At 46.9% G+C, this 26,543-nt stretch overlaps 1 protein-coding gene across 1 annotated transcript in view; it reads right to left on the bottom strand.

Annotated features, from left to right (window-relative positions):
* The window catches only part of LOC117219299 (uncharacterized), a 72,315-nt gene extending 54,764 nt beyond the window's left edge, over nucleotides 1-17,551 (bottom strand). Inside the window, exons 1-2 of the mRNA XM_033468338.2 lie at nucleotides 16,855-17,551; nucleotides 5,318-5,705 (exon numbers count right to left, since the gene is read on the bottom strand). Of these exons, the coding sequence (XP_033324229.1) occupies nucleotides 5,318-5,705; nucleotides 16,855-17,038 (572 nt within the window). The 5' untranslated portion in view covers nucleotides 17,039-17,551. The remainder of the gene's footprint in view (nucleotides 1-5,317; nucleotides 5,706-16,854) is intronic.
* Between the last annotated feature and the right edge of the window lie 8,992 nt (nucleotides 17,552-26,543).

Raw genomic sequence — 26,543 nt, 5'->3', positions numbered from 1 at the left:
ATTGTTTCTTTGAGTAATTTCGATAAGAGTTGGGGACACTGTGATAATCAGACCGCGGATCTATGTATAAAATAAAACTTGCCTGTGTTGCTGGCGAGAAATATAAATTAGGTAAGAGTGTTTTTTCTCTGTCAATAATTGTAATAAGTTGGTAATGATGTAGAATATATTCTGAAAATATTTCTCGATCTCGCTACTGTTTCGTAACGTTTCACCCTGTCAGGGTGAAGATATCGAACATAATTCACTAAATGTGGATGTCAATCGCTTTTCTAAAATGGCACTAAAATTCAATTATACCGTTATCTGTATTCGGTAATTGCTATTAATGTAATCGTATAACAAACAGCAGTTTTCTTTCTCGCGAAGGAATTTATTGACAAGTCGAGTGGCGCATCAGTCACACATGGGTGACGCTATTTTTAAACTAGATTTGAATGTCGCTTCTGCTGTAAAATATTTGCAGTTTTTATTATAATATATTTTTCATTTTTACTTAACTGTATTTACTGTAATATTTTCAATATTTACTACATATTTTTGTATTCGAACGAAATACTGCTAGAATTTTTAGAATACGATAGAGTCATACTAATGTTTCAAGTTTCTATTTCACTGATCAAATGACTTAAATCGCTAACAAAGGATGGCTGATCAACGTAGTTGTGGAAGAAACGGCAATGCGACGAGTGAAAGGGAAAAATGAAGAATATACCGTGACAATATCTATCGACTAATTGTAATAAAAATGGTCGAAGCTGGCTAGCCTCGAATGCAAATTGGTTGCAACAGATTCACGGGTAAAACTCGTCACTTCGATTTCGTCGACGCATCTAACCCGTTATTATCCGCGGATGGGTTAATCGCCGAGATTTCTGTTAGCAGATCGACCCGAAGAAATCGGCGGGAACGGCGGGCTACCTCGTTGAGCGAGCACGACGAGCGTCATCGCGAGCTCGCGCGTCAGCGTTACGAGTTGTAGTTTAATGCGAGGACAGGGTTAGGAGACGAGGTTCTCTCCCTTGCGCACAAATATCTCGTAACGCGGATGCGGTCACGCATCCTTAGAGCGCGCAGCTGCGGCCTCCAGTTTATTAGCATACCTATAAAAATGAACGCGCGCGCGGTATATCCACAAAAGGGGCATAAATTGCCGCGATAAATTACACCCGAAACACCCTTAAATATCTCGTAAAACGTCGCTCAATGAAATCCATTAGTTCGAGTCCGTTCGGGGGCTGGAAACTTCTGTTTGACCGGCGAAATTAGCCTAAACGGAGAAGTCGATCGTGCCCCGCCGGGCTAATTGAAAGGCCTGCGCCTTTGTTGTCGCGGGTGTTCGATAATTATCGACGGCGAACTGGTAATTGCGGCCCCGAAAAATGATTTAGGAGTTACTACGAGCACCGAAAACGAGTTAATTGATTTTTTTATAGCAATATATGCACGAATTAGGAAATTTGTTGAATCATTTCCTACATAGAAATCTATACATATAACGTCAATAATCTTAAAATTAAAAATGCGCAAACTACAGCAACCGAGCCATTTGGATTTTTAACCGTACGGCCAACATTTTTTGGCCCAAAACTATTCAATCAATTCCAGTGAGAAAGTTTCCATAATTTCAACAATTTTAAAATGAAAAATATGATATATTGGTCATTTTTTACCGTTGTCGTAGATTTAGCGTTGAGTTTATTTTGTTTTGCGATTCAGTTTATTTTGTTCTAAGTTTAAGTTTACTGAATTTATAAGTTCTCATAGTTTTCGTAGATATAATTTACGCACTTTTTATAGATATATTGTATTAATTGTATACGAGGCGATTAAACCTGTAATCGAATAAATAAAATAAGATAAGATAAAATAAAATAAAATAAAATAAAATAATACGCACGCGTCTTTTCCTATCAAACGCGAGAGAAACCAGAATGGTAAATTCAGAGATCCGATAAACTCGCATCTGTCGGAACGCAAATTATATTTGCGGCATTTCAGATTTTTTTCTTTTTTTTTTGCGACCTCACTGCCTCATTCAAGCGTGATGCAACTAAACACGTATAATGATACCTTTTCTATCTAGCCGAGCGGCGTTTGCCGTAATCAAATTTATCAATTCTTTGCATATTAATAGGTTATCGCCGTAATAGAATAAATGAATCGTCATTTTCTCCGTTGCCGTGGACACACGCGCGGCGCTTTTTCCGCTCTCCTCGTCCCTCGGCCGTGTTCGCACGTACTAAATTGAGGCAATTAGGCGAGCCGTAACTCGAACTGAACGAACGCCGCAGTCGAGAACTTTCCCACCTTTTTCTCATCCGTCGTCGTTTCCGTTTCGCGATCTCCTCGCGATCTCCACGCGATCTCTGCTCGCGATCTCTGCTCGCGGATCGGCGATGCTCGTCGAAACGGGACAAACGTTCGTTTAGTGGCAATCGCGTCCACTTCTCGACCCGTCCCGCCTCACCTTGCCTCACCTTGCCTCACCTTGTCGCTCCGTGCCGGTCTCGGCCATCTTCCGGTGCACCTGCGCCGCAAAGCGACTGCGCGGGCCACGCGACGAACCTCTCGCCCCCGGAGGAAACACCGATCCGTTTCGGTTTAGCTTTTGGTTTCGCTTTCGGTCTCGATTTCGTCGGCCCGCGTCCTATCGGGTCAACCGATCGGAAAAGTTTCCACCGTTTCGAACCGTTTGGAGGCTCTTCGAAGGTCCAAGAATATTTTCCGCGTGGCACGATGTATCTTGATGCCCCGTCATGCACGTTATAATTAGATATTTATGCAAAATGCAATATTGTCCTCGTCGATTATACAGGGTGTCACAGGTTTTAATGTTCGAGATTTCTCAGTATATTCTATGGCACTAAGAGAGAGAGAGAGAGAGAGAGAGAGAGAGAGAGAGAAAAATGTTTCCTAAACATAGGTTATTCAGGGTTTTGTTAAACAGTTCTAGCAAAAATACGGAATACAAGTGGAATTGGTAAATCGAACACTGACTCAAATGGATCAGCAATATTTAAATTGAGTGTGTTTATGTAAGCAGTGATTATTACCTGAGATACTACCTACTTATTGCCGCGGTAATAGCTATTGGAAGTGACGATGTCAAGTAACAGATACACTGATCTATTCGAGCCATGCTTATAATTATAGCAAATTAAATACTATGCCACTTGTATTCTTGTACTTTTTGCTATAACTAGTCAATAAAGCTCTGAACGACCTATGTTTAGATAACATCTTTTTCTAACTTAGTGCCGTATGATATACGATAAATTTTCTCTGATTGTCCCTCAGCTTGTACACAAAAATGGACCATTTGAGAAGCGGAGATACGATTAATCGAGCCTTGCATCTCGTTTTTATAGTTGTTGACAATCTCTCCAGTTCCCAAATTGTCCATATTTGTTTACAAGCTGAGGGACAATTGAAGAGAATTTACTGTACTAGCAAAGTCTGAACATTAACCCTTTGCACTCGAGTGGTGACTCTGAGGCACCACTAAAATTTGCTATATCACCTTTTAAGATAATTTTGATATTAACAAAGTTTAGATTTAAGAAATTGTTAAGAGTGTAACTGTTGTGCGAGTCTCAAGAGTCAATTTCATATGCATAAAATGCATTTTGCCATATAAAGTAGAAATATTATAAGTTAGAAAAATGATTTTATATTTTCAGTTAAAATAGCTTCGAGTGCAAAGGGTTAAAACCTGTGACATCCTATATAATTAACTGTGACTAACTGTAAACTACAGTTACATAAAAATGTATTTCTTCTCTTTTAATGACGTTAATATTATTTTATATCTTATATAATATTATTTTCTATCTTAATTAATAGAATTAATAGCATGTGGTTTGTTTATCCATTTTGTTTTGCTATGAATGCACAAAGAATCACAGTCTAATTATAATTGCCAAGAAGCTAGGAATAATCCAAAGGTGGCAATGCCGAATATAATACATACATATAATATAATACTATATATAATATATAGCATATATTATACATAATACATAGTATATATGTATAATATATAGCGTATATAATGTATCTAGTATATATAGTATAATATTACACGGAATATCATCGGTAACTAGACAAGTTCTACAAGATTTTTTTTATTTTGCTCACGTTAGACTCGGATCAATAATGCAGTCGATCGCAGCCTTCCGTGACAACAGGTGTACAAGAAAAGTGTCGCCGTTCAGAATTCTGAATACACGTACGTTCCGTACAGTAATAGAATTCCACTGCTGATTTGTCCTCCTAATTCAGTAATAATTCATCTAGATACCTTTAACACATTATGTGCGGAAGAGGTATTAATATCTTTCCCACAGAAATTTAACGTTTTTCAAATGTCCTTATATACTTGTGTAAAATGTACTTATATACTTGTCAACATTCTATTACATGTCAACAAATATTGTAAATCGATCGACTTATTCCGTTCCGAGGCTACTTTCAGACGAACTATCTTTGATGTCCTAACTACCTATGATTATTAGTAATCAACCGTTGTGTACTACAGGATTTTTTACACGTAAATAAATAAATAATAATAATAATAATAATAATAATAATAATAATAATAATCTTAGAAGGGTTAATATGAGCTCCATGTTATTTAGGTCATTCGAATGGACATCGAATTCCATAGTTCCAATAATATCAGTTCTGCTTTGCATTGTTGGCAACATTGCGAGACGATAGAAAACTACCCAAACGTTTGACTATAATATTGAATTGTCCCAAGAGTTCATTTCGTTTTCGACCGATGCGCGCAACACCTCGGCAATACTACTCTGACATGATAGAAACGATGAAGCATAAATCAAAGATCTAAATAGTAAGGAAAATCCAGTTCGGTTAATCGAGGTTGTACCGTATTATGTTTATTCTTCCCGTTTGAATAAATAAAGAAATAAAGAAAGAAAGAAAGAAAAGAATAAATAAATACTAATAATCTCAATTCACAATTATTTTATCGACAAGCAAATAGCGCAGTTAACGAAACAAACTACAGAAAACGATGAAACATTGTCGTCGAGTTGAACAACACGTTTCTCTGTGTCCTGATGTTGTCCACCAAGGTGGCGATTTACGAAAGGAACTTTCGGGACAACCGAACGCGTCCGCGCTCGTTAAACAGCTATTAATCGAGAGGGTTGGGACGCAACACGGAGAGCCCGAAGATGCGGACGAAACGATTAGGCTCCGCGGGACACGACGGAACACAAAGGATCCGTAAAATCGAAGGTTTTCCGGAGTTAGGCCAACGTGTCCGATGAAATACAACACGGCTTACCTGCCCGTCTTGGTGATGATCATCTCGGTGCCAAGGTCGTTGAACTTGTCCCACAATTCTTTGGTCTCGAGGTGGCATTCGACGTCCCGAAGCTCGTCGGAGTTGCAACTGGTCCTGAGCCGGTGCTTTCGTTCGTGCTCGCCGTGCACGTCCTGACATTTTCTCGACGACGTCGAGCTGAGGTCGTCGGGCGCGCTGTGGACCGGCCCGTCGTCGACGCTGCTGCACTCCTCGACGTCGACGTCGACCTCCTCGTCCTCCTCGTTGCCGGACTTCTCGGTGCCCTCGCTTTCGCCCTCGCAGTTCTCGACCTCGTCGTCGGCCAGGAGTGCCTCCTCCGTCACGACGGTCGCGGTCGCCACGATGTTCACCGGCGACGTCCTTAACCCTGCAACAATGTCCGCCACGTTGTACGATACAGGGCAAAGCGGCCTGGAAACATCTCCGCGGCCAAAAGTCAATTTCTCAATGCCAACCACCACGCGTCTGTTAACGCTGAACCAATGTACGTACATAGTTCTGTAACAATATTTAGATTTGATTCATTCAAATCTTGTACGATTTCTAGTGTATTGTATGCTGTACGATTTCTAGTGTAATATATGCTGCAATAAGAGAGTTTAGCAAAACATTTCTTACTGGAGTCGTTTCTTTGCGCAGAATAAAAGTTATTTCCATCGGTCGAAATTACTTTCTGCCTGTAATAATTTCACTTAGTTCAAAATAATGCATAGGTGTCCTTCTAACATTCTCATTGTTTGAAATGTTGCCTGACCATATTTATTACAAACGCATAAAATCCGCGGTCCAATTATAATCATGAACCTTGAAATAACGCTAAAATAACTTTGATCAACGAAATTGAATTTCCAGACCAATGTGCAGAGCGGTGCGACCCGTTTGCGAAACCGAAATTACAGCACGACGTACGAGAACTTCCGATATACACACACGGAATTGTAAAACAATATGCAGCGTTTTGTTACGGATCGATACATAATGTCGTGTGTTGGTAGTCTTACCATTCTGGCTGTGGCACCGAAGATTTTCATCTAAAATACCTCCGTCCGATGCGAAACATTGTGCAAGGAAGAAAACGGCTGATTGTTGTGGCAGAAGGGATACAATTGAAATAAAGATAAAAAGCAACTACGATTTGAAATAGTTTATCGTCGGACCATCGTTTTCAGTGCCGTTGTTCGAAGATAAAAATAGCATCGATTCGCTTGAGATAAAACGATTTCAAATAATGAGCAACCTCGACATTTCTTCATTTCAAATTGACCAACAGAATATAATGCTGAGAATAATGATGAACAGAAAACGATGTTATTTTATGAAATCTTCGGAACAATTTGTTTAATGCAAAACGGTGCGAACCGGGTCCAGACAATGAACTGTAACTTCACAGTTATTTCAAGTAAATAAATATTTCAAATAATCATTTCAAATAACGATTGCAAATATTTCTTTCAAATGATTGCTTCAAAATAATGATCAAATAAAACGACATGTTATTTGAAATAAATATTCAGACAATGTTATTTCAAAAGGAAATACAGGCATGAAAATAATTGTAAAATAAAATGACACATCGTTTGAAACCTCATTTCAAGTGTGTCCAGGTGTGATCGCGAGCTCTTAAAAAAAATGTGCCCCGGCTAAACCGCTGACGGAGAACGACCGGACAATCGAAGAACGGATGTGCGTGGACCGATCGATCTAACGTGCGATGGATCACGAAGCCAACGTTCCAAGAAAGAGCTCCAGTGTTCCAGCTATAATTTTCATTCGCTGAACAAATGATACCGCTGTACGGTCCGTGTTTCCCAGAATAAATTACCATCCCCTCTCGTCGTCGACGAGACGCAAGTGCAACGAGCGAGTCGAAATAAAGGAGACTCGAAGCGAGTAAACCGTTTCCGCTTGGAGTCTCGAACGGGCGACGGACGAAAAGGGAGCGAAAGGGAGCGAAAGGGACTCGAAAAGGTGACGCCGTTCTTTATCGACGCATTTACCATTAAGCGTGTCGATTTAACCGAGTGAGATGTACCGGAACGATACGCCGAGTCGAGTGTCGGAGTGTCGGAGGGGCGCAGGGCGACGGGAGAGGGGGGTGGTGCAGGGCGACGGGGGCCGAGGAACGAAGAGCCGGGGGTAATTAATCGAACCGGGCGCGCATCTGCTACGAAGGTGGCGCCTAATTAAACCGTCAGATTTCAAGAAAGCCAATCCACCGCACCAGTGTACACAATGTTAATTGCACCGGTCACGATACCGATCTGTTAATTTGTACTATTCCGCGCGAACAATGCGTCTTCCGGTCTCGTATCTCAAATTGGATCCGCTACCGATACCGTGCATTTAGGTAGGCTCGCTCGCGCGCGCGCGCGCGCGCGACCAAGAGCGGACTCTCCTCGTCCGAGTGTGTCGCGATTCGCGATACGCGAGGGGAGAAAAAATTGCCTCTGTCGCGTGGAAGTATTACACATATACTCGGAACAGGACGGGGCCCCGTTCGTGACCTCTTTGTTTCCAACGATCGCTAATTTCCTGCGAGACGAATCGCCGTCGTTCCCCGGTATCCGCGACGGAATCTTCTCGAGGAGGAACGCGGACGGTTTCGGTAACGTCGCTGCCTAGCCGTTACGTCGGAGCCACGCGTGCCGAAACCGGTTTCCCGTCAAATTTCCGGCGACGAGGTTTTGACAGCGATGGCGTCGGCCAATTACTTTCACCGTTTCGCTCTAGGGGAGTCCCCGGGGACGTCGGGACGCGGAGGCGACGCATCGAAACGCGTCCGTTTCCTCGACTCGGCCGTGCGTGGACAAATATTTGATAGCGCTCGGCGCCTCCGTGCAACCGGTTTCAACTCGCAACACCGTGTGTGCGCGCACGTTCGGGACTGTTCGTCGATTTTTCGGGCGATCCCGCGAGAAGTTGGGGCGCGATCGTTCGCGCGAGCACCGGTGAAATTATACCTGTTGGTCGTCGAAAAGCCGGCGGAAAAAAGAGGGAATTTCAGCCGCGAGTTCGCTCGGCCGAGGAGTAAACGACGGGGACGCGCAACGCGTTAAAAACGAAGGTAAGTTAGCGGGGCATCGCGTGCGTCTCCCGGTCGTTGCGTGCACTCCGGTGCACTCCAGTGCATCTGCGTGCATCTGCGTGCAAGTACGCACTCACGCAGACCGCGCTCATTGTCATCGGCACTTGTCGCACACGCACGTAGCTGCGGCTTCTCTTTGCTCCTCTTTGATCCTGCTCTATTCTCTCTCTCTCTCTCTCTCTCTCTCTCTCTCTCTCTCTCTCTCTCTCTCTATCTCTTTTCGTCGCTCTTCCCCTCTACTTCGAATCTTCCAACCTCGAGTTTCCCTCAACAATAACGATAATAACGCGTCCTGGAGAGTTTGCTCGCGGCGACGAGAGCTACCAGAGAGCGGCGGGACCGAGAGCAGAGCTTTTCTGGACAAACGGAGCCATACGAGCGAGCACACCGAGACGCGTAGGCGTGGTTTCCCTGCTCTCGCTTTCGACGGTGTCCCGGCGTTGCCCCACGGGGCAATCGGAGCTCGTGTACGTTCTGCGTCCATGCCTCGATATTTTATTATTATTATCTTATTATTCCATGAATATTCGATATTTTATTATTTTATTTCATTCTCAATGTTTCAACGGTACGAACACTTTACGTCGCAAAAGTTAACCCTTTACACTCGAGTGGCGACTCTGAGGCGCCATCAAAAATTATTGTACCACGTTTCAAAATAATTTCGACATCACCGAATGTGTTTATATTTTAAAAAAAAACTCTGCAAAGCGTAATTACCGCTTGAGTCACAAAATTCAATGTCGTCAATTCAATGTACAAAATACAGTAAGTTATTTGAAATGGAAATGCTATAACTTTGGGTGCAAAAGAAAAGAAATTACGTACCGAAGATTTTCATTCCGAATATACGAAAAGATATTTACTTTCTTATATAAAAATTCATTGGTATATTCCAAAGTCACCTGTCAGATTTTACGTTAAGGGTTAAGACGGAAAGTGATAACTAGGCTGCGGACTTTCGTTCAAAATAAAAAGGCGATAAAATAATATGCTCATCAAAACGCGCAACGATACCTTTCCGACGCTAGTTTGCAATAAAAACTTTATTATGTGTCGCGACGAGCCTGAATTCGTCTCCCGCGACCATCGGAGGCCACTCGTCCTCGGAGGGCCATTGTCATTGTATAATTTATTTTTGCTTAGGTTATGTTAATAAATTAAAAATGATACCTCGACGTTATAACATACTTGTAATATTTACGCTATTTGAAATTGAAACTACCCGATTTTGCCATGAATGCGTAAAATCCGTACTCTGGCGATAACTGTCGGACAGACCAATGTGTATAACTTGGTAACATTCTCGGACTGTTTCCCTTAATACGTTCGCAATTGTTCCCCTCGACACGATAACCCTTGCTCATTGTTCGGGAAACGTGGATGCTTCCAGCGTGAAATAAGACCGCAACTGACCTTCAGTTTTCAGAATGGTTCTTTGGTTCTTGATTTCTGTGCAATTTATGCAAACATTGCAAACTGTTTGAGCGTAACGAACGTAACGACCGGCATCGACGGTACGATTAGTGTTAGCAAGACACGGATTCCGTAGCTCCCATTTCGTCGGTGTGCCGAACGGAGCAGTCTCTGTCCATTCTCTTTCTAAAGCGACGCTTCGGGGCAGATAACGATAGAGGAAGAGATCGGACACTATTTATCTCGCTCTGAAGTAGGCGTGGCTTCGTTGCACTAGCTTTCAACGATACGATACGATACGATACTATACTATACTATACTATACTATACTATACTATACTATACTATACTATACTATACTATACGATACGATATGATACGATACGATACGATATTATAGGATACGATACGATATTATACGATATGATACGATACTATACTATACTATACTATACTATACTATACTATACGATACGATACGATACGATACGATACGAGACTAGACGAGACGATATGATACGAGACTAGACGAGACAAGACGAGACGAGACGAGACGAGACAAGGCGAGACGATACCACCATACGATGCCATACGATGACATACGATGGTATACGACCACGTACGATGCAATACGATACCATACGAAATGAGACGAGACGCTGCGAGACAATACGCGACAATACGCGACAATACGCAGCAATTTACGAAACTCTCCGGGTGCGATCGTCGCGGGACTGGTTTCGCGAAACGATCGGGTCCGCTCGCAACAGCAACAGCAATAGCAACAGCAACAGCAACAGCAACAGCCGGCCGACAGCGGCAAGCATCGGGGAAAGCCTGGCGTTAAAATTAACACCTCGACCGTGCGTGTTGCGTGTTGCGCCTCGACCTCGACGTTCTTTCACGAACATCACGCGTTCGCGGTTTTCATCTCGAATTCCTGTTTCACCTCCGTAAGGCGGGCTCTCCTTGCTCTCTTCCTCGCGGCTCTCCTTAGCTCTCCTCCGCCCTCCTCTCTCTCTCTCTCTCTCTCTCTCTCTTTTTCTGGGTTCTTTCGCGGGCCCTCGCCGTCGAGCAACGGCGGAACGACGACGATGACAACGACTACAACAACGACGACGAAGACGATGGCGACGTTCGCTGGGTGAATCGCGCCGGTAGCATTTACGCGCGACAATTGTTTGGCCAAGGTGAGTCTCTCTCTCTCTTTCTCTCTCGAAACAGCTAGTTTCGTTTTGCCGGCACGAATCACGATCGTAATGGGTACATACGCGACCAAACACGATCGCAAAAACAACCTGCTACTCGGTGCTCGAGGCGTGCCCGTATGTGCATTAATAATGTTCCGCAACGACACGCGAAGCCAGGCGAGGCAAGGCGAAGCGTTTGTTCGTCCGACCGCGGCGACCGGTCCATTGTTGTTCTCGTTGTACGGTGAGTCGCAGGATAGTCGCGGATACAAACGGATCGCGTGCAACGAGCAACGAGACTCTCGCGGAGTCTTCCAGGGGCCCGCGGATTTCGGCCTGGACGACGAAAGAAGAAATTGGACGCGGCTGTTGCCTTCTTGTGACCCGTTGCACTGCTACTCACGATTCAAGATCTCGAACAGAACTATTCGGCTATTTTAACCCCTTTGCTGTGCTATTTTTCTTTTCTTTTTTTTACGAGTACAATGATTGGAACTTTTTCGATCGCAATAATTTCTTCGAAGTAAAAGAAACTTTACATTTATCGTGTATTTACGTGTACTTGAACGTTCAAATGTTGGCGAGATTAGAGAATAGAATTTCATTCCGAAATTCTGGAATTGCTTATGTAATTCTAGAATTACTTAAAAGTTGATCCCTTTGAATGAAACCGGACAACGTTCACACACCTAACAGTTTATTGCTGGAAATCTTCGCTAGGAGCCTCTGACAAGTATGGCAAGGGGTTAAATCCAAATGGGATCTTATTTGTCGTTAGAGCCAATGAAGACGCGGAATAAACGTGCATCTTTCTATTTCTGTAAGAATTTATTTATTAAGTTAAATTAAATTAAATTAAATTTAGTTTTATTTATTTGAATATACGGGTAAACACCCAATTGTACAATAACGAAACAAAAATATACCTTTCATCGAATGACAGAGAATCGGTAATTTATGTAATAAGTTTATGAAAGCTTTAAATTTTGCGACACTGGCTGCAAATACGTCTAACTTGTCGCCGTTGTCGTCAACGAATCGAAATATCCTGGTGAAAGGGTCAACCGCGTTAAATCTCGATGGGCAGAATGAAGCAATTAGTGTAGAAGTGAGAGAAATGGCAGGCCAAGGGGTTATCGGGAGCGGAGTTCGGTCGTAATGAAATAGACCGAAGAAAAGTAGTAAATGACTTGGATTAACCCCTGCGTGTAGAACCACTCCGTCGTCGATGTAAATTTTGAAACGCGAAACGTTGATCGACGTAAAAGTGTAGAGAGAATCGGAATCCAGAATGGTATCGCGATGATTTGTCAAAAATTCCGCAAAATTGCTAAAAGAGAATAGAATTACGAGCGTCTCGTATTCTTATATTTTTTACAATTTTATATCGCATTATAACGAGGCAGCTATTGCACGAACTACCAAAGAATGTAAAAGATTGTAAAAATTGGAAGCAACGGAGAAGGTGTAAAGTGATGATATTTTATGTAGAATCACGGCATCTAGGCAAAAATAAGTGATACAGAATTCAGAATACAGAAATGAGTACCTAGATGCTCGGTTGCACGCACAAGGGTTAACCCTTTGCGGCCGAGGACTTTTTCAAGCGAACTTCTCGCTGGATCGAATATTATTATTCTAACGTGTTTCGAATAATATTATATTATTATTATTATATAGTAAGGAAATTTTGATGCCGCTTGTACGGCGACATTAGACCGAAAAGGGTTAATACACCTAACGTATAGCGGAAGCGAAGAAGACCGCGGTGTGTCCTCGAGCTTCGAGGGTGTCTCAAAGACTTCGAACAATTGCCTATCGATGTACTTACAGAATTTTCTTCGATCTATGTACAGTCAATTCTCCCTGATCGACGCTCGGATTGTGCACAAAAATAGACAATTTTAGAAAGAAAAGATACGATCGTTCGTGCCTTGCGGCTCGTTTTTCATAGTTACCGATCGTCAACTACAAAACGAAGCGGAAGGCTCGAACGATCGCATCTCCACTTCCCAAATTGTCCATTCTTGTGCACAATCTAAGCGTCGATTAGGGAGAATTTACTGGATAACGCGAATGCAGTATTTTATCAGAATATAAAATCGTAGTCCGAACATCGGGGAAGACTGATCGCGGGAAAACCTTAGAGACGCCGCGGTCCCCGTCGAAATATTTACGCGTTCCATTTAAGAATTCACCGAGCGCGTCGAGCAGAATCCGCTCGCGGCTTATCGAAGCGGTTAATTCGATGCGGAAACGCTCACGCGAGCGTCGCGTAGCGGCTTGCTCGAGGAACGGCAGAATTCGCGGTCGACTCCGAGGCCTCGAAGGGCGGCTAAACCGGAAGTATCCGCGACGGAAGGATTCGACGACGGGCCGATCGGGCCGAGAGAGAGAGAGAGAGAGAGAAAGAGAGAGAGAGAGAGAGAGAGAGAGAGAGAGAAAGAGAGAGAGAGGTGGTCCCATGCTCCGTGATCTTAAGGCAAGAAGAAATATGACCGAGCTACTGACGTCAGCTTCCTTTTGCCGCGACCGACAGCCGACCACCCAGAATCCTGTCACCACCCAGCCGTTCGAAGGACGTTGCTCCAAGTCGAAAGGATCGACGGAACGAGAGACGATCCGAGGACCGGCCCTTTCTCGATTACTCGGGGACCGTTGGAAAAACGCAAGATCGGCGTGATCGACGCGTTCGAACGTTGAGGGGTGCGTTCGATCGTTTATCGTTGCCGGAGTATGTGCATACGTCGTTGCTCGCCGCCAGCTTGTTATTATCGCGCACACGCCACGACCGCCGTCAACCCGAATTGATTTCACGTTGCCGCCTCGCTACGCGGCGCTTTTACACCGAACGCGAACGCGATCGCGAACGCGGAGAGCCATTCATGTTAATTTTTTTCCTCCCTCGGCGTCCCCCGGCCCCGACAGCGTTGCGCGATATACGCGCTCTCGCGAGACAATGATTACACGCGACGGCAGTACGAGATCTTATGAATCTAATTGCGGGTTGGTATTTAATGTTTTCCACTTCGACCGTTCTCTCTCTCCCTCTCTCTCTCTCTCTCTCTCTCTCTCTCTTTCTCCTGCAACCATAGGCCCTCCCCCTCTCTCTCCGGCAACCTCCACCACCCCTCCCGTTCTCGTGTTGCGGTCTCTCTCGTTCTTTCTTCCTCCGCCGACACGGCGAAACTTGTTCTTGGGAACGATTAAGAATCTCTAGATTGCCACGGGAGCCGTAATGGCGTCGTTAAGTGCGCTAATGTGATTACCGGCTGAAAGCGGCGAACGGTCGAGCGCTTCGAGACAAAAACAGGGGCAATTTACGTTCCCTCCTCGGAAAATTGGCCGGTCGTGTAACAGCTCGCCTTTTTCCACCAACGGGTCCCTACGATCGTCGAAGGAGTTTCCCGTTCGACGAATTCGGCTTTCCGCGGGCCCACGACGCGGTGTTCCCTCGCCGTTCCCCACCCTCTCTCTCTCTCTCTCTCTTTCTCTCTTTATCTCTCTGAAATAACCGAAATTTTCCGCTCACCGAGGCTTCGAAGATAGCACACGCCGATCGTTAATTCCGGCGCGAACAGGTAGAATTTACGCGTGATCCGTTGGCAACAATTAGCCGCTTTATTTTCTGGTCCGCGGCGCTCCCGTTTTCGGACGCTAATTATCATCGGTCCTCCCGCCGACCGTCTCCGCCGACCACCGACGCTCTCGCGCGTCCTCCGCCGCGTCTATTTTCGTGCGGCCGATGCGATGGATCGCGAATTTCTAATTAAACGGACCGAGAAAACCGAGTCCGACGGGCGAACGAAATCGCGCCGACGCGTCCGCGCGACTCGTTCGAGACCGTTTACGTGGACGCGGAATACGCGGCGCCGAAAAAACGCAGGGTTTCGAGGACCTGGATGATCTTTCCGAGAAGCAACGCTCGAGGCGGCCGAGCGACCGTCGAGACGGTCCGACGGGAGAGAATCGCGCGGTCGGCGCGAGTTCGGGTTCGCATTCGACTTGTTTCCACGTCTCGCGATCCTCCACGGATCGTTGAGACAATTACGAGAGAAGATAGTATTGGAATAGCGAGTGTCGAATGATAATGTCGAGCGAATAGACGTACAAACTGTATTGACCTAACCCTGACCTAAACCGCTGAATCGCTGATTCTGTATTAATATTAATATTTGTTTCTTTTTTCTTTATTATAAAAAATGGGGTTTTAGCCGTGTATGTAAATAAATAAATGAATAAATAAGTTACGAACAGCGGGAAGTCTCTTTTAAACCGCTAGGCAGGAACCATACGCGAGTGGTAATAACCGTTGGGTCTTAGGTGGGTGCGGTTTTTGAACGCATTGAAATAAACCCATTACGATCGAATCGCCAACAATAACGATAACACTAGAAGCTATTAACATGTCAAGTGCCGGGCATTAACCCCAAAAATGTTCGTAATACCATAGTCATTGGATTAAACTTCGGCTGGATTTCACTGACCGCGGCGACCCTGCGCGACTTCAAACAAGTCGTCATTAATACACGTCCCATGTAATTGTTTCAAAACTCCTGTAATCCTCTATTAAGTCGTCTAACTCGGAAGCATGCAATATTTTCTGAGACAACAGCCGTCCAGCAATTGGCAGGATTGACGAAGGGATTAACGAAACCGAAACTGGAAAGTGAAATGCGAACGCTCGCGTGTTCCAAAAATCCTGTTGAATTTCAACGAATAGGTCGAACGCGAAAATCGATCCGGCGAATAGTTCTTTTTGTTTTCCATCCGATACGATTTAATCGCGAGGGCGCGTGACGATGTAATTTCTCTTTTCCGATCGTTGTTGCTTTTACCCGAGTCGAATCGTGTCGTTTAACCGCAGACATGTCATAAAGAGAGAGAGAACGTATTTGATATTTTCTTGAATCGATAAAAAGCACTAATCGAAAGTTCAAGATTGTGAAAAGTATCGAGTTATTCCCGTAGCTGAGTAGAATTCTAATAAATCCGAATAAATGGATCTGAAAAGCTAGTTAAAGAATTCGCGTCGGCCGTACGCCGTCCGCCGCGGCACTGAACGCGTTAAGGGATCACGGGACGAACGAAATCCACCGGAACGGACAGTTTTAATTGCGCAGAAACCGGGCGCGAAACTTTGGCTTTCGGGGCGATCCGCGCTAATTTTGCATCCGTCGCCGAGGCGTTCGTTAATTCCGTTGGAGCGGGCCTGCCAAAACCCCGGCAACGGGGATGGAATAAGAAACTCGGCGCCGAGCAGAAGGTGCGAGATTAAAGCGACACGGGTTAACACGGCTCTCGACCGCTGCAAGGGACACGGATACGATCTTTATCGCGGCTTTTTTTCCTTACTCGTCCGTAGAAACTTGTCGACACCTAATCCGGCCGAGAGGGACCAACGTCTCTTTCAAGAAATTGAACCTGTTTGCCGGCTAAGCTTTTGAAACCGCAGCAGGCGATGCGATTGCGAGCGAGAAACGCGATCGAGACGGAACGCCGTTCGGAAATCTGTCACCGGATCGGAAGAAAAACCTCCGGGAAACTGTCGCGAGACGGGGTCCGGCAGGGGTTAGGCTAACTTTGCTATTGAGAGATGCTCGTGTTTTCTGTCGTAGAGCTTGCGGTCGATCGCGAGAATTCTCGAATTGTTGTCATTTAGAGAATAAAGCTAGCAATGAAAAGATCGACAGTGCGTTAAGGTCGCTGGTTCGAGGAGCGCGACGAGTCGCCGCCAATGCCAGTTGGTTCGCAAGGACGATGCCGACTTTCTCAGTGCGAGATGTTATCGATGGAAGTCGAAGATGAGAACGGAGGTAACTTACGGTGATCTAGAGCGGAATTGGCGACGAATCCTCGGCCGGTCGGACACTCCAAGTTGGTGTTAGCGGTAGCGGCGGTGTTGCCGATGCCCTGCAGGTGGTAATGCCCGAAGGACGGACCCCTGGGCGCCATGATGGCCGCGATGCTGAAGTCCGTCGCTTTTCCCCTTTCCCCTTTCGTAGGCATACCTTCTCGCGCGACGACACCTCGGTTTCCAACTTTTCCGAAAGCCCCTCGGTCCGTTTCGCGACCCTCGCCTCGTCTCTATCGTCCGCCTCCGTTCCGATTCCTCTCGGTCCTCGGATGCTACCGACTGGTCTCTGTCACTCTCGATCTCCCTCGAAGCGAACGGCTACGGTCGCAGGATCACCACCGTCACTCGCGAGAAGACGCGCCGCGATTCGTCTCGATCGGCCTGATCGTTCCGCGGTCGACGATACGGCGATGAACCGCGAGACGACGACGCACCTCCACTTCCCATCGACTTTCGTTTCGCTTCGTTTCGCTTGGTTTTCGGCGGTCGCGGGGAGCGCGAAGAAGGGAGTTACGAGAGCGTGCGTATTCGGACGACCGGTTTGCGGTGGGTACGCGTAATAACGGCACGCAGAAGGTATGGCCAAGACTAGGATCGTCGCGGAGCAGAACGAACGCGTCTGCGCTGCTCGACTTCCCGAACTCCACTGGGCCGCCGCTCCTCCTCCCACGCGCACCGTTCGCCCCACCAGGCGGACGAGGGTGACGGCAACGGCGCTCGATCCTGGCCGCTCACGGACCTCCGATAACGCGGCGAGCCGCGACGAGACGCGACCATCGGCCGGCCGCGTGTCCGACAGAGAGGGAGAGTGCGCGCGCCCCGAAGGGGCGTGGCCCCGGCCGGCAGGAACGAGGCGGGCAAGCGGCCGAGATGGATACGGGGCCGGTCGCGCTCGCCGATCCGACCAGCCACGGCGCGATACGTGCCGGCCGAGCCGGTGGGCGGGTTCCTCCGCGCGCCCTCACCCCTCCTCTCGCACCCGCTCGCGATCCCTGTCGGTAGGCCACGCCCACGCTTAACCACCGACACGACCACCGCGCTTCGCTACCTTCGACCATCGTCGACGCTACCACCACCACGCTCGCAGCCGCCGCCGCCGCCGCTGCCACCACCTCCGCCACCTCCATCACCACCATCGCCACCACCACCATCGCAATACCCGGCACCGATACCGGAGGTATCTCGAAGCAGCGTGGCCGCGCAACGACGAAAGAGAGATCGATCGACCCCTCGCGCACCGGATGCCCGGCGTTCGTACCTATCTGCGTATGTACCACGATCCTACGAGCAGTGGCGTAGCACTCGGTCCAACGATTCTCGAAAGGAATATACTGTTAATATCTCGCGATTTAGGAATCGCCGAGCGTCTTTCCCGTCTACGATTCACAGACGAGAACGATTAAGAACGTTTCGATTGACGATTTGAATTCGCGTTTTGAACCGCGGACAACCAAATCTAGCTCGATTCGAGTCGGATGGGAGTATCGTCGCGAAATGTAGATTTGCGGGTAAGGGCATCGACCTTGAAGGTAGCAAATAGTGATCAGCTAACAAGAGTCACGCTCGCGGTTCCGATTGGTGCTTCCATGTTTGCCTAAACATGGTATGATACATGTTGCGGCTGTGTCGCCATTTTATTTTGCTTACGCATACTACACGTGCATGTGAACGGCGCATGTGTTTCTTCGATTTTACTAAAAAATGGCGTCCAACGACACCGCTTTACCCTTGTTTCGTGACTCTTGTTAGAGCGTCTCTAGTAGCGAGCGGCGTCGAACGCTCCAGGAGCGTGCAGCGGTCGAAATCGTTTCTCCCAGCATCCGAGAGCGATTACGCCACTGGCGTTGGCCCAGGCGTCGCGATACACATACATACGTATCCACACCGGCTGCTAATAGAGGCGTACACCGTGTTGGATCGACTTTCCAGGTGGAATCTCTCGTCGTGAATTTATTCGGGTCCGACGATTCCGAGTTCGCCGAGCCGGGCTACGACGAGTCGCCGCGCCGTCTTCTCTCGCCGATCTCTCGTGACGCGCAACGATTGGCGATCCAAGTCTAGGCAACCAGATAATTATACAACTAAACAGCTATACAGCTATACAGCTAAACAGCTATACAGCTAAACAGGTATAGAGCTAAACAGTTGTACAATTAAACAATTATACAACTAAACACTTATGCAGCTAAACAATTATACAGCTAAACAGGTATACAGCTAAACAGGTATACAGCTATGCAACTGAACAGATATACAGCTTGTTACGGCCGAATCGCGGACCGCGGGTCAACGTGCGTTGGCCCGACCGTCAAACGCTCGCCTCGGCCTAATGTATACATGCAGCGTTTTTGCCTTAGGAGGCAACGACCGGCCTTCGACACCTGACGATACGTCACCTTGAGCATCGGCCAGGTGTCTATATATACTGCCGCAAATGTGATAACGAAAATTCTCCAAGATATCGATATAGCGAACAGTCAAGTTTAATTTGGCGCCCCTTGCGCCTATACGAAGCCGTGCTTCAGTTTTTATACTTCTTTCGTAGCCGTGCTACACTTCATACGTCAAACGGAGCCGTGCTCCAAAAGCTTGTAAACCAAAGGACTGTGGAGTCCGAATCCAATAAATCGCGTGTCGTCTCCTCCCGAATTCCGGCGCTTTAATTTTGTGCCGTGCGCAACACAGCTAAATAGCTAAATGGTAAAACCGCTAAGCAGCTGAGCAATGGAGAATGGCGGCAACAAAGCGGGAAACGAGAGAAATCACGATAAAAACCGTTGCCGGTGTATACAACATATACCGCCGTTGGTCCCGATCGTCCCGATCGATCAAACGTCGCAGGGATCGTGTCTGACGGCTCGAAAAAGGGCGCAACCTAGAACTCGGCGCGCGTACGATCGCGGCGAGGCCTCGCCGCACTGGTCGGGGATCTTGGAGAGCACCGGGGGGGGGGGGAGAGATTTACGGCGTGTGTTTAGGCACTTGGCCGGCTACGTAGAGCCCCCCCTCTTTATTATACTAATTTCTCGGGCATGTCAAAATACCTATCGTGTACCGGCCTCCTGAATTCTATTCGACACGCTGGGTGCCCCCGTAGTCGACCGCATAAAGGATCCCATCCCGTATAAAATATGAAGACCCGTCTCTTCCACCTCCTCGCGTTCTTCAGGTAGCTGAAAAGGACGGCGCGTAACACTCGAGAGGGAAACCGGGAGAAAAAGAGACGGCGACAGCCAGAGAGAAATGGTGACAGTGTGTGAGAGAGAGAGAGAGAGAGAGAGAGAGAGAGGAAAAGAAAGAGAGAGAAAGCGCGCGCGAGAGAGAGACAGGGTCGAGAAGAGTGAAAAGTCTTTGGAACCGCAGGAACGAACGAGCTGTACCCGGGACCCCCCGTTTGCTTTGGCATTCGAATGTTTTTAAGACGGTTGCGGATGCTCCGAGGTGTCACCGTCGCCTTTCAAATTCGTCACCCATGGCGAAACTCGGCGTTTAACGGGCTACGACTGTATCCACTTAACTCGAGTTTCTTGCAGCAGCAACGGCGCAACCTCCCACGGGTCGAGGCGGTTCGCCCGGTCGGATATCCCAGCCGTTGTATACCTGCGGTTAACCATGGAACCGACGACGCCGCGCCGTTGCCCTCGTTCTGACTCATTTACGGAGAGGCGCGCGCCATTGTTTGGACGACAACGCGGGCAACCGAATCCGCGCGCCGGGCTCACCGCCGAGATAAATGATTTCCATTGTCCCGCGACCTAACAGCCACGATCGCCGAGCCCGTAAGTGTCGGGGGACGCCGCGCCGCGCCGCGCCGTGCCGCGCCGTGTGCTCTCTGGGAGCCGGCGGCAATCGCGGATGCAAATCGGCCGTTTGTTCGAGAGCGAATCGACGGAAACGGAAGAGAAAGAGTGAGGAGAGGAGAGAAGGCGCACCGGGTCGGTTCGACCGACCGCGAGCGAGCGAGCGAGCCGGCGCAGCCGAGAGGAGACGCTCCGTGCCGGAGCTGTGCTATACGGGCAGAGCTATACGAAAGTCATTCATCATCGGCGGAGAGAAGAGAGGTCTGCGCGAGTTGCATTTGCCGGCCGGTAGTGGTTACCGTTGGCGGAGGAAGGTGGACGCTGGGACGGTAGAGGTGGTAGCACAGGCCACCCACGCAGCGCGCGCTCGAATTCGGTGGCGAGCTCTCGATTATTCGATGATCGCGTCGGATCTCTCCGTCGTCCAACCGTATATGTATTATGTATACGTACACCGTGCGTCTGCCATCGTCCCGCGCCGACGATGGCCGAATACTCCTCGGAACGGGAGCAAAGCGCTTTCCGAACCGTGAACCGGCGAGAGTTCTGGCCGGCATCGATCGTCGAAAGAAAAGATACGTATGTACCGCTCGTGTCGAGCTCGGTCGGCTCGCGTGCTAAGCGGCCAGCCAGCTAGCAAGAAGAAGCAGCGGCTGGAGCAGTAGCACACACGGTAGGCGGAGTATAAACGAAAATGTTTCGTGGCACGAGCTTCTTCTCTGCCCTGTCGAGTGGCCGGCCGCTCTCTGGAGAGGGTAAACACACGGTCGCTCTATTCCTCTCCTCTCTGGGTGTTCCTAATAATAACAACGAAATTGCCGTTCGCGGCGGCGATAACGAGGAGACGATGTCGAGGGAAGACCAGACGAGTAGTAAACACGGAGGGCGAAAATGAACAGGACGAGTTCGGCGTGGCTTTGTGAAAGGACATCGGGCTCCGCGGCTACTCGAGAGCCAGACGAGGCGGCCCTCGCCGAGCCGTCGAGGGCGTCGCGGCGCCAGCTCTCGCTTTCGAGACGAAATCCACCCGCGTGGAAAATGTAAACTGTCTAGCCCAAGAGGGCCCCCGAGTCGCGCTACGATTTCACCCAGGTTTTTACGATGGCGCCTCCTCTCTCTCTCTCTCTCTCTCTCTCTCGCGAGCGAGCGAACGCCCGCGCCGCGCCGAGTCGCGTCGAGACCGCGACCCGCCGCGCCGCGCGGACCCGGAGCGTACTCGAGCGAGCATCTGCCGCGGAGGATAAAGCCGCGAGATAACGTTCCCAGCCGAAAGCGAACGGGCGAGGCAACGAGCGACGATTATTCAAATTAAAACAGATACGAATCGCCGAAAAGCCTCCAGGCTTGTATAGGAAGGATTTCTCGGCTGCGCGCGCTTCGCGGGTTCCGATCGCTCCTGCCCGCTCTCCCGGCTCCGGTCCTCTCCTCGATCTTTGCCCGATCTTCCTCGATCTTCTACTCGCGCGCGCGAACCGACCAACCGTGCGCAACGCGGCCACATGCCGCGCGCGACACATTCCTCCTCCGCGTCCTTTTTTCTTTCCTCCTCCTCCTCCTCCTTCTTCTTCTCCTCCTTTCTTTTCTTTTTCGACCTCCACTCTGCAACACGCATCAACGAGATTACAATGCGTGGGCTCACGAAAGTAGCCGGACCCGCACGGAAAAGAAAAAGAAACGTTGCCGAGGGATTCGGGAGATGACTCGGGGAAAAGTGCATGGAATCACTGTACCCCGGGAAACTAGTACATCCTGGCCACGTCGAATGTACCGTCGGTTTCAAACTAATTAACGGTTCGCAAAGTTGCACTAAGTTGAAACTAAAACTGTTGATACATCAATCATAGCTTACCAAAATTATTTAAGCGATAAACAACATTGCATTTGGCTTCCATTCGTCTTGCGATCGATGCAGACTATTCTTATTTTGCATAAAGATCCGCGGTCTACTTATTAACTAGACTGCGGATTTTACGCATTTATAAGACAAATTGTCAGATCCATTGCCAAACAGTAAAATTATTTAAAGCATCGACAACTATCGTTGTAACTATCGCGTATCATTTCCAAGCACTTAAAGTTGGTAAGAAAGGAAACGAATATCTGTGCGCCACCTGTATCTTGCAACTATTGCAGACAATTTTTATTTTCCATAAAACACCGCTGTCTGCTTGTAACGGTTACGAGACTTTTTCGGCTCTTCGTAACTGTTCCAAGAACCGTAAACCGATATCGTAACTGTTTTCAACGACTGTTCGTATCCCGTTCGAACAGAAAATTTCTCGCGAGCGATTTTGTTGTATTTGCGAAGTGATTAAGCGGCCTCTTACGCTCGATCATAATCCTTCATATATACGATGATACTTTTGCAATAATCAAGACAGACGCGCGTCGCTTTAACTGCCGGCACAAGATCGAGTAATGACAATAATGCTTATAACGGTACACGACGATACATTTAACGTTAGATGTCGCGATTACTAGTTATCTCTAATTGTTCATATTCAAACAGATTTCCATCCGCGAGATACGAAAAATAGAACTTTCGAAGAACGGCGTCGCGAGAGCCGACATTTCGAAAGCGCCGGAACGACGTCTCTCGAACGAGGCGCACGTTTACGCCAGCAAAACACCGTGAAAATGGACCAGTATCTCCGAACTCGAAGATTTTTATCTCGCCGGGGCGATCTCCTCGGACAACGGGCTCTCCCATCCTCGGAATTTACAACTCCGGTGCTTCCTAGACACCGGGTGTTCCTCCCGGGGAAGAACTTACTACCGGTAGCGGCAATAAAATGCCGACTTCATTTTATCCGTCGACCTGCCCGCCGGTAATTAATAGTCGCCCCGATATTAGTATCATTTCGGTAACCCGACGCGGCGACGCGTCACACGCGATCCCCGTTTTATTGTCACGGCGTGGTTTCCTCGCGCTCGAAATCTTTGCTATTTGCTCGCTTTTCGTTGGAGTCGCGCGTATATTTCTCGCCGCATACCGAAGATTCGCTCCATACGGATACACATAGGCGTATATATATTTCGGCGTCGAGACGACAGCACGGGCGTCGACGTGCTCGCGTGCCGATCGTTCCCTCGCGATCGTTATCCGCGAATCTCTCTGTTCCGACCTCGACTTTTCGCGTTCGTCGCGACCGAAGCTGACCGGTTCCTACGTAAACGGAGTCGTCGACCGTGTTCCGCTGGTCGACGTTCGACGCTCCGTCAACCCAATATCCCGAATATGTACCTCGGGACGCGACGCGATCAGCAGAATTACTCGCCCGGTACAATCGGCGGCGGATTCGTTACAGTCTGTCGCTCGCGGCTCTCGCGATGCAAATTCGTTCGCTACGGCGTTCGGGAGTGTTCGTAAATTTAGGCGAGAGAGCTGTATTGGAAACGGTACACGCTTTGACGCGATCTTAGCAGGTCGTTGAATTCGTTTCTAGGTCGGCTGTAACGCTGTAAAGTGAACAATACATGGTGCTGTTTTAAAATGTCGAAGTTATCGCCTGAACTTTTTATCGAACAATGAAATCTTTCGAAATTTTTATTGTCGCACTGTGTGTCCTATTCAAAGTACTCGTTAACTTTTATTCCAAATCGATCTATCTGTTTGCCAGATCAGGTACAGTCCATTACAAAATAATCTTCCTTCTTGTCGCGCGAGGGCTGTAGTTTGCCTGAAGCAAAGACGAGTTGTCTACGTGACGTCACAATGAACTCGATGTATAAGCTCTGCTAGTGCGATATACAGGGTGTCCCAAAAATGCCTCGTAATCCGGAAATGGGAATTCCCGGGGTCATTTGAAGTAATTTTTTCCTTAGCGAAAGTTCAATTCGCGGCTTTGTTTACGAGTTATTAACGAAAAACACTGACCAATGAGAGGCGAACTTGACTGGCGCGATGCACGCCCCGGTTCCGCTCATTGGCTAAGCCGTCTCGCGTCAATTGATTTCGTCTCGCATCGGTTACGGTTTTTCGCCAATAACTCGTAAACAAAGACATTTTCGGGATACCCTGTATCTGCGATTTCGAAAGATCAAGACACTGATGTTACAAACGTGTTGAACTGTTTTAATATTCGACATCGATGAATATGTAGAATATTTTTAGGAAACAAATTGAATGAATCAAATATTTACTTATTTATTTATTTATTTATTTATGTATACGACTAAAAACCCGTTCTTACAATAAAGAACAAAAAGCTGACATTAAAATTGCGATACCCCCTTCGTAAAAGTTCTTACGACCTGGAAAACTTGACAGGTGATTTATTCTTGACACTAGAACTAACGAGCCCTAAACGTGACTAATGTTTATCGTTTTGTAACAGTGGCAAGATTGGATTTATTTAAATTTCCTACGATTTCTACTATAACGAACGCTTGAATAAACAAGTTCTTCTAAAAGTGTCTCGTAAGAACATTTTTATAATGTCAGGAATTGTGATATAAAAAATTAGGAAACACTCGCTTTGACTCGTTTGCTAGTTATACCGATAAACTAATTGTGACATCGAAATTTTCATTCGTCACGTTTCGTATGAATGCTCGGAACAACACATTTGGATGTAGTTACATTTAGACTGCGAATTTTATTCGACACACTCACGGCGAAATGAAATAATTGCAATTTAAAATAGTAGACGCATCGAGGGAATTGAAAAATGTCAGCTTGGTATTTCCAACTTGTTAAAATTATCGAGGAAAGAAGAAAGAACCTGTTATTCGGTTGATATTTCCCGCAATTCATGCAGGCAATGTTTATTTTCCGTGAAAATCCGCAGACCAGTTATATCTTTCCTACGCAAAGAAAAGACAAAATGAAATGAAGATACTCGATGAACCAACCAGTCAACCATTACATTGAAGTGTCTAATAATTTTAGAAAACAAACGCTGTTATAGAATCGAATGCACGATAACCTGTCTTATAAATTTGAATTTGTTACAGCGATCGTGTCTTTTTGCATCGCAATGAAAATGAACGGTACAGCATTCGCGTCCGCGAACGTGTGAAATATATTAACGTTAAACCCATCGAACACTAAAAGTGACTGACGCGTAATGCTTTACAAGAACCATAAGCCTGAATTCATCCGAACTTCTCAACATTTTTGTTATGATACACGCTTCGGCTTAAGAAATTTATCGGACTATTTCCTGTTAAATCGTCTCTGCTGTTCCAACGGTTTTATAATAGAAAGTGTGAAACCGATCATTTTGACCTCCATGGTTAGGATTCGTGTTAACACTATGCCGCGTCCGGTGGTACCACTTTGGTGCCATTTTCAAAAACTGAAATAACATTTGAACTATATTTCTTGGGTGTTAAAAGGCAGCAAACTAACTATAGCATCGTGCTTATTGAACTAAGAATTAAGCACGAAAATTCTTGGATGACTTATCTTAATTTTAGGAATTTATATTACCGCCATCTACGAAATTTTTTTTAAAAACTCTTAAAATTTCCAAGCTATTATGCCGGCGTCAAGCAAAAGAATCATATCTAAGATCTGCGGACGGCATAGTGTTAATAAAGTATGTATTGGGTTGGCAACTAAGTAATTGTCGATTTCAGTTATAGATGTCTCTCACTCGCATTCTTATGATATCCGTAAATGTTATATTATAAAATTATTATTATTATTATGTTATTTTTTATTATCCGTGAATGTTAGCAACTGGACAAATTGAATGCAGCGGTCAAGGAAAAGCGACCAGAATTGGTCGATCGTAAAGGTGTCATTTTCCAGCAGGACAATGCTAAGCCGCACGCGTCTTTGTCCACTCGGCAAAAATTCATGGATATTGGTTGGGAATCGATGTTACACCCACCGTATAGCCCTGATCTC

Source organism: Megalopta genalis, chromosome 2 (assembly GCF_051020955.1).
Source record: "Megalopta genalis isolate 19385.01 chromosome 2, iyMegGena1_principal, whole genome shotgun sequence".
NCBI classification, from domain to species: domain Eukaryota; kingdom Metazoa; phylum Arthropoda; class Insecta; order Hymenoptera; family Halictidae; genus Megalopta; species Megalopta genalis.
The sequence above is the reverse complement of the archived record's forward strand: the minus strand, read 5'-3'. Positions and strand labels throughout refer to the sequence as shown.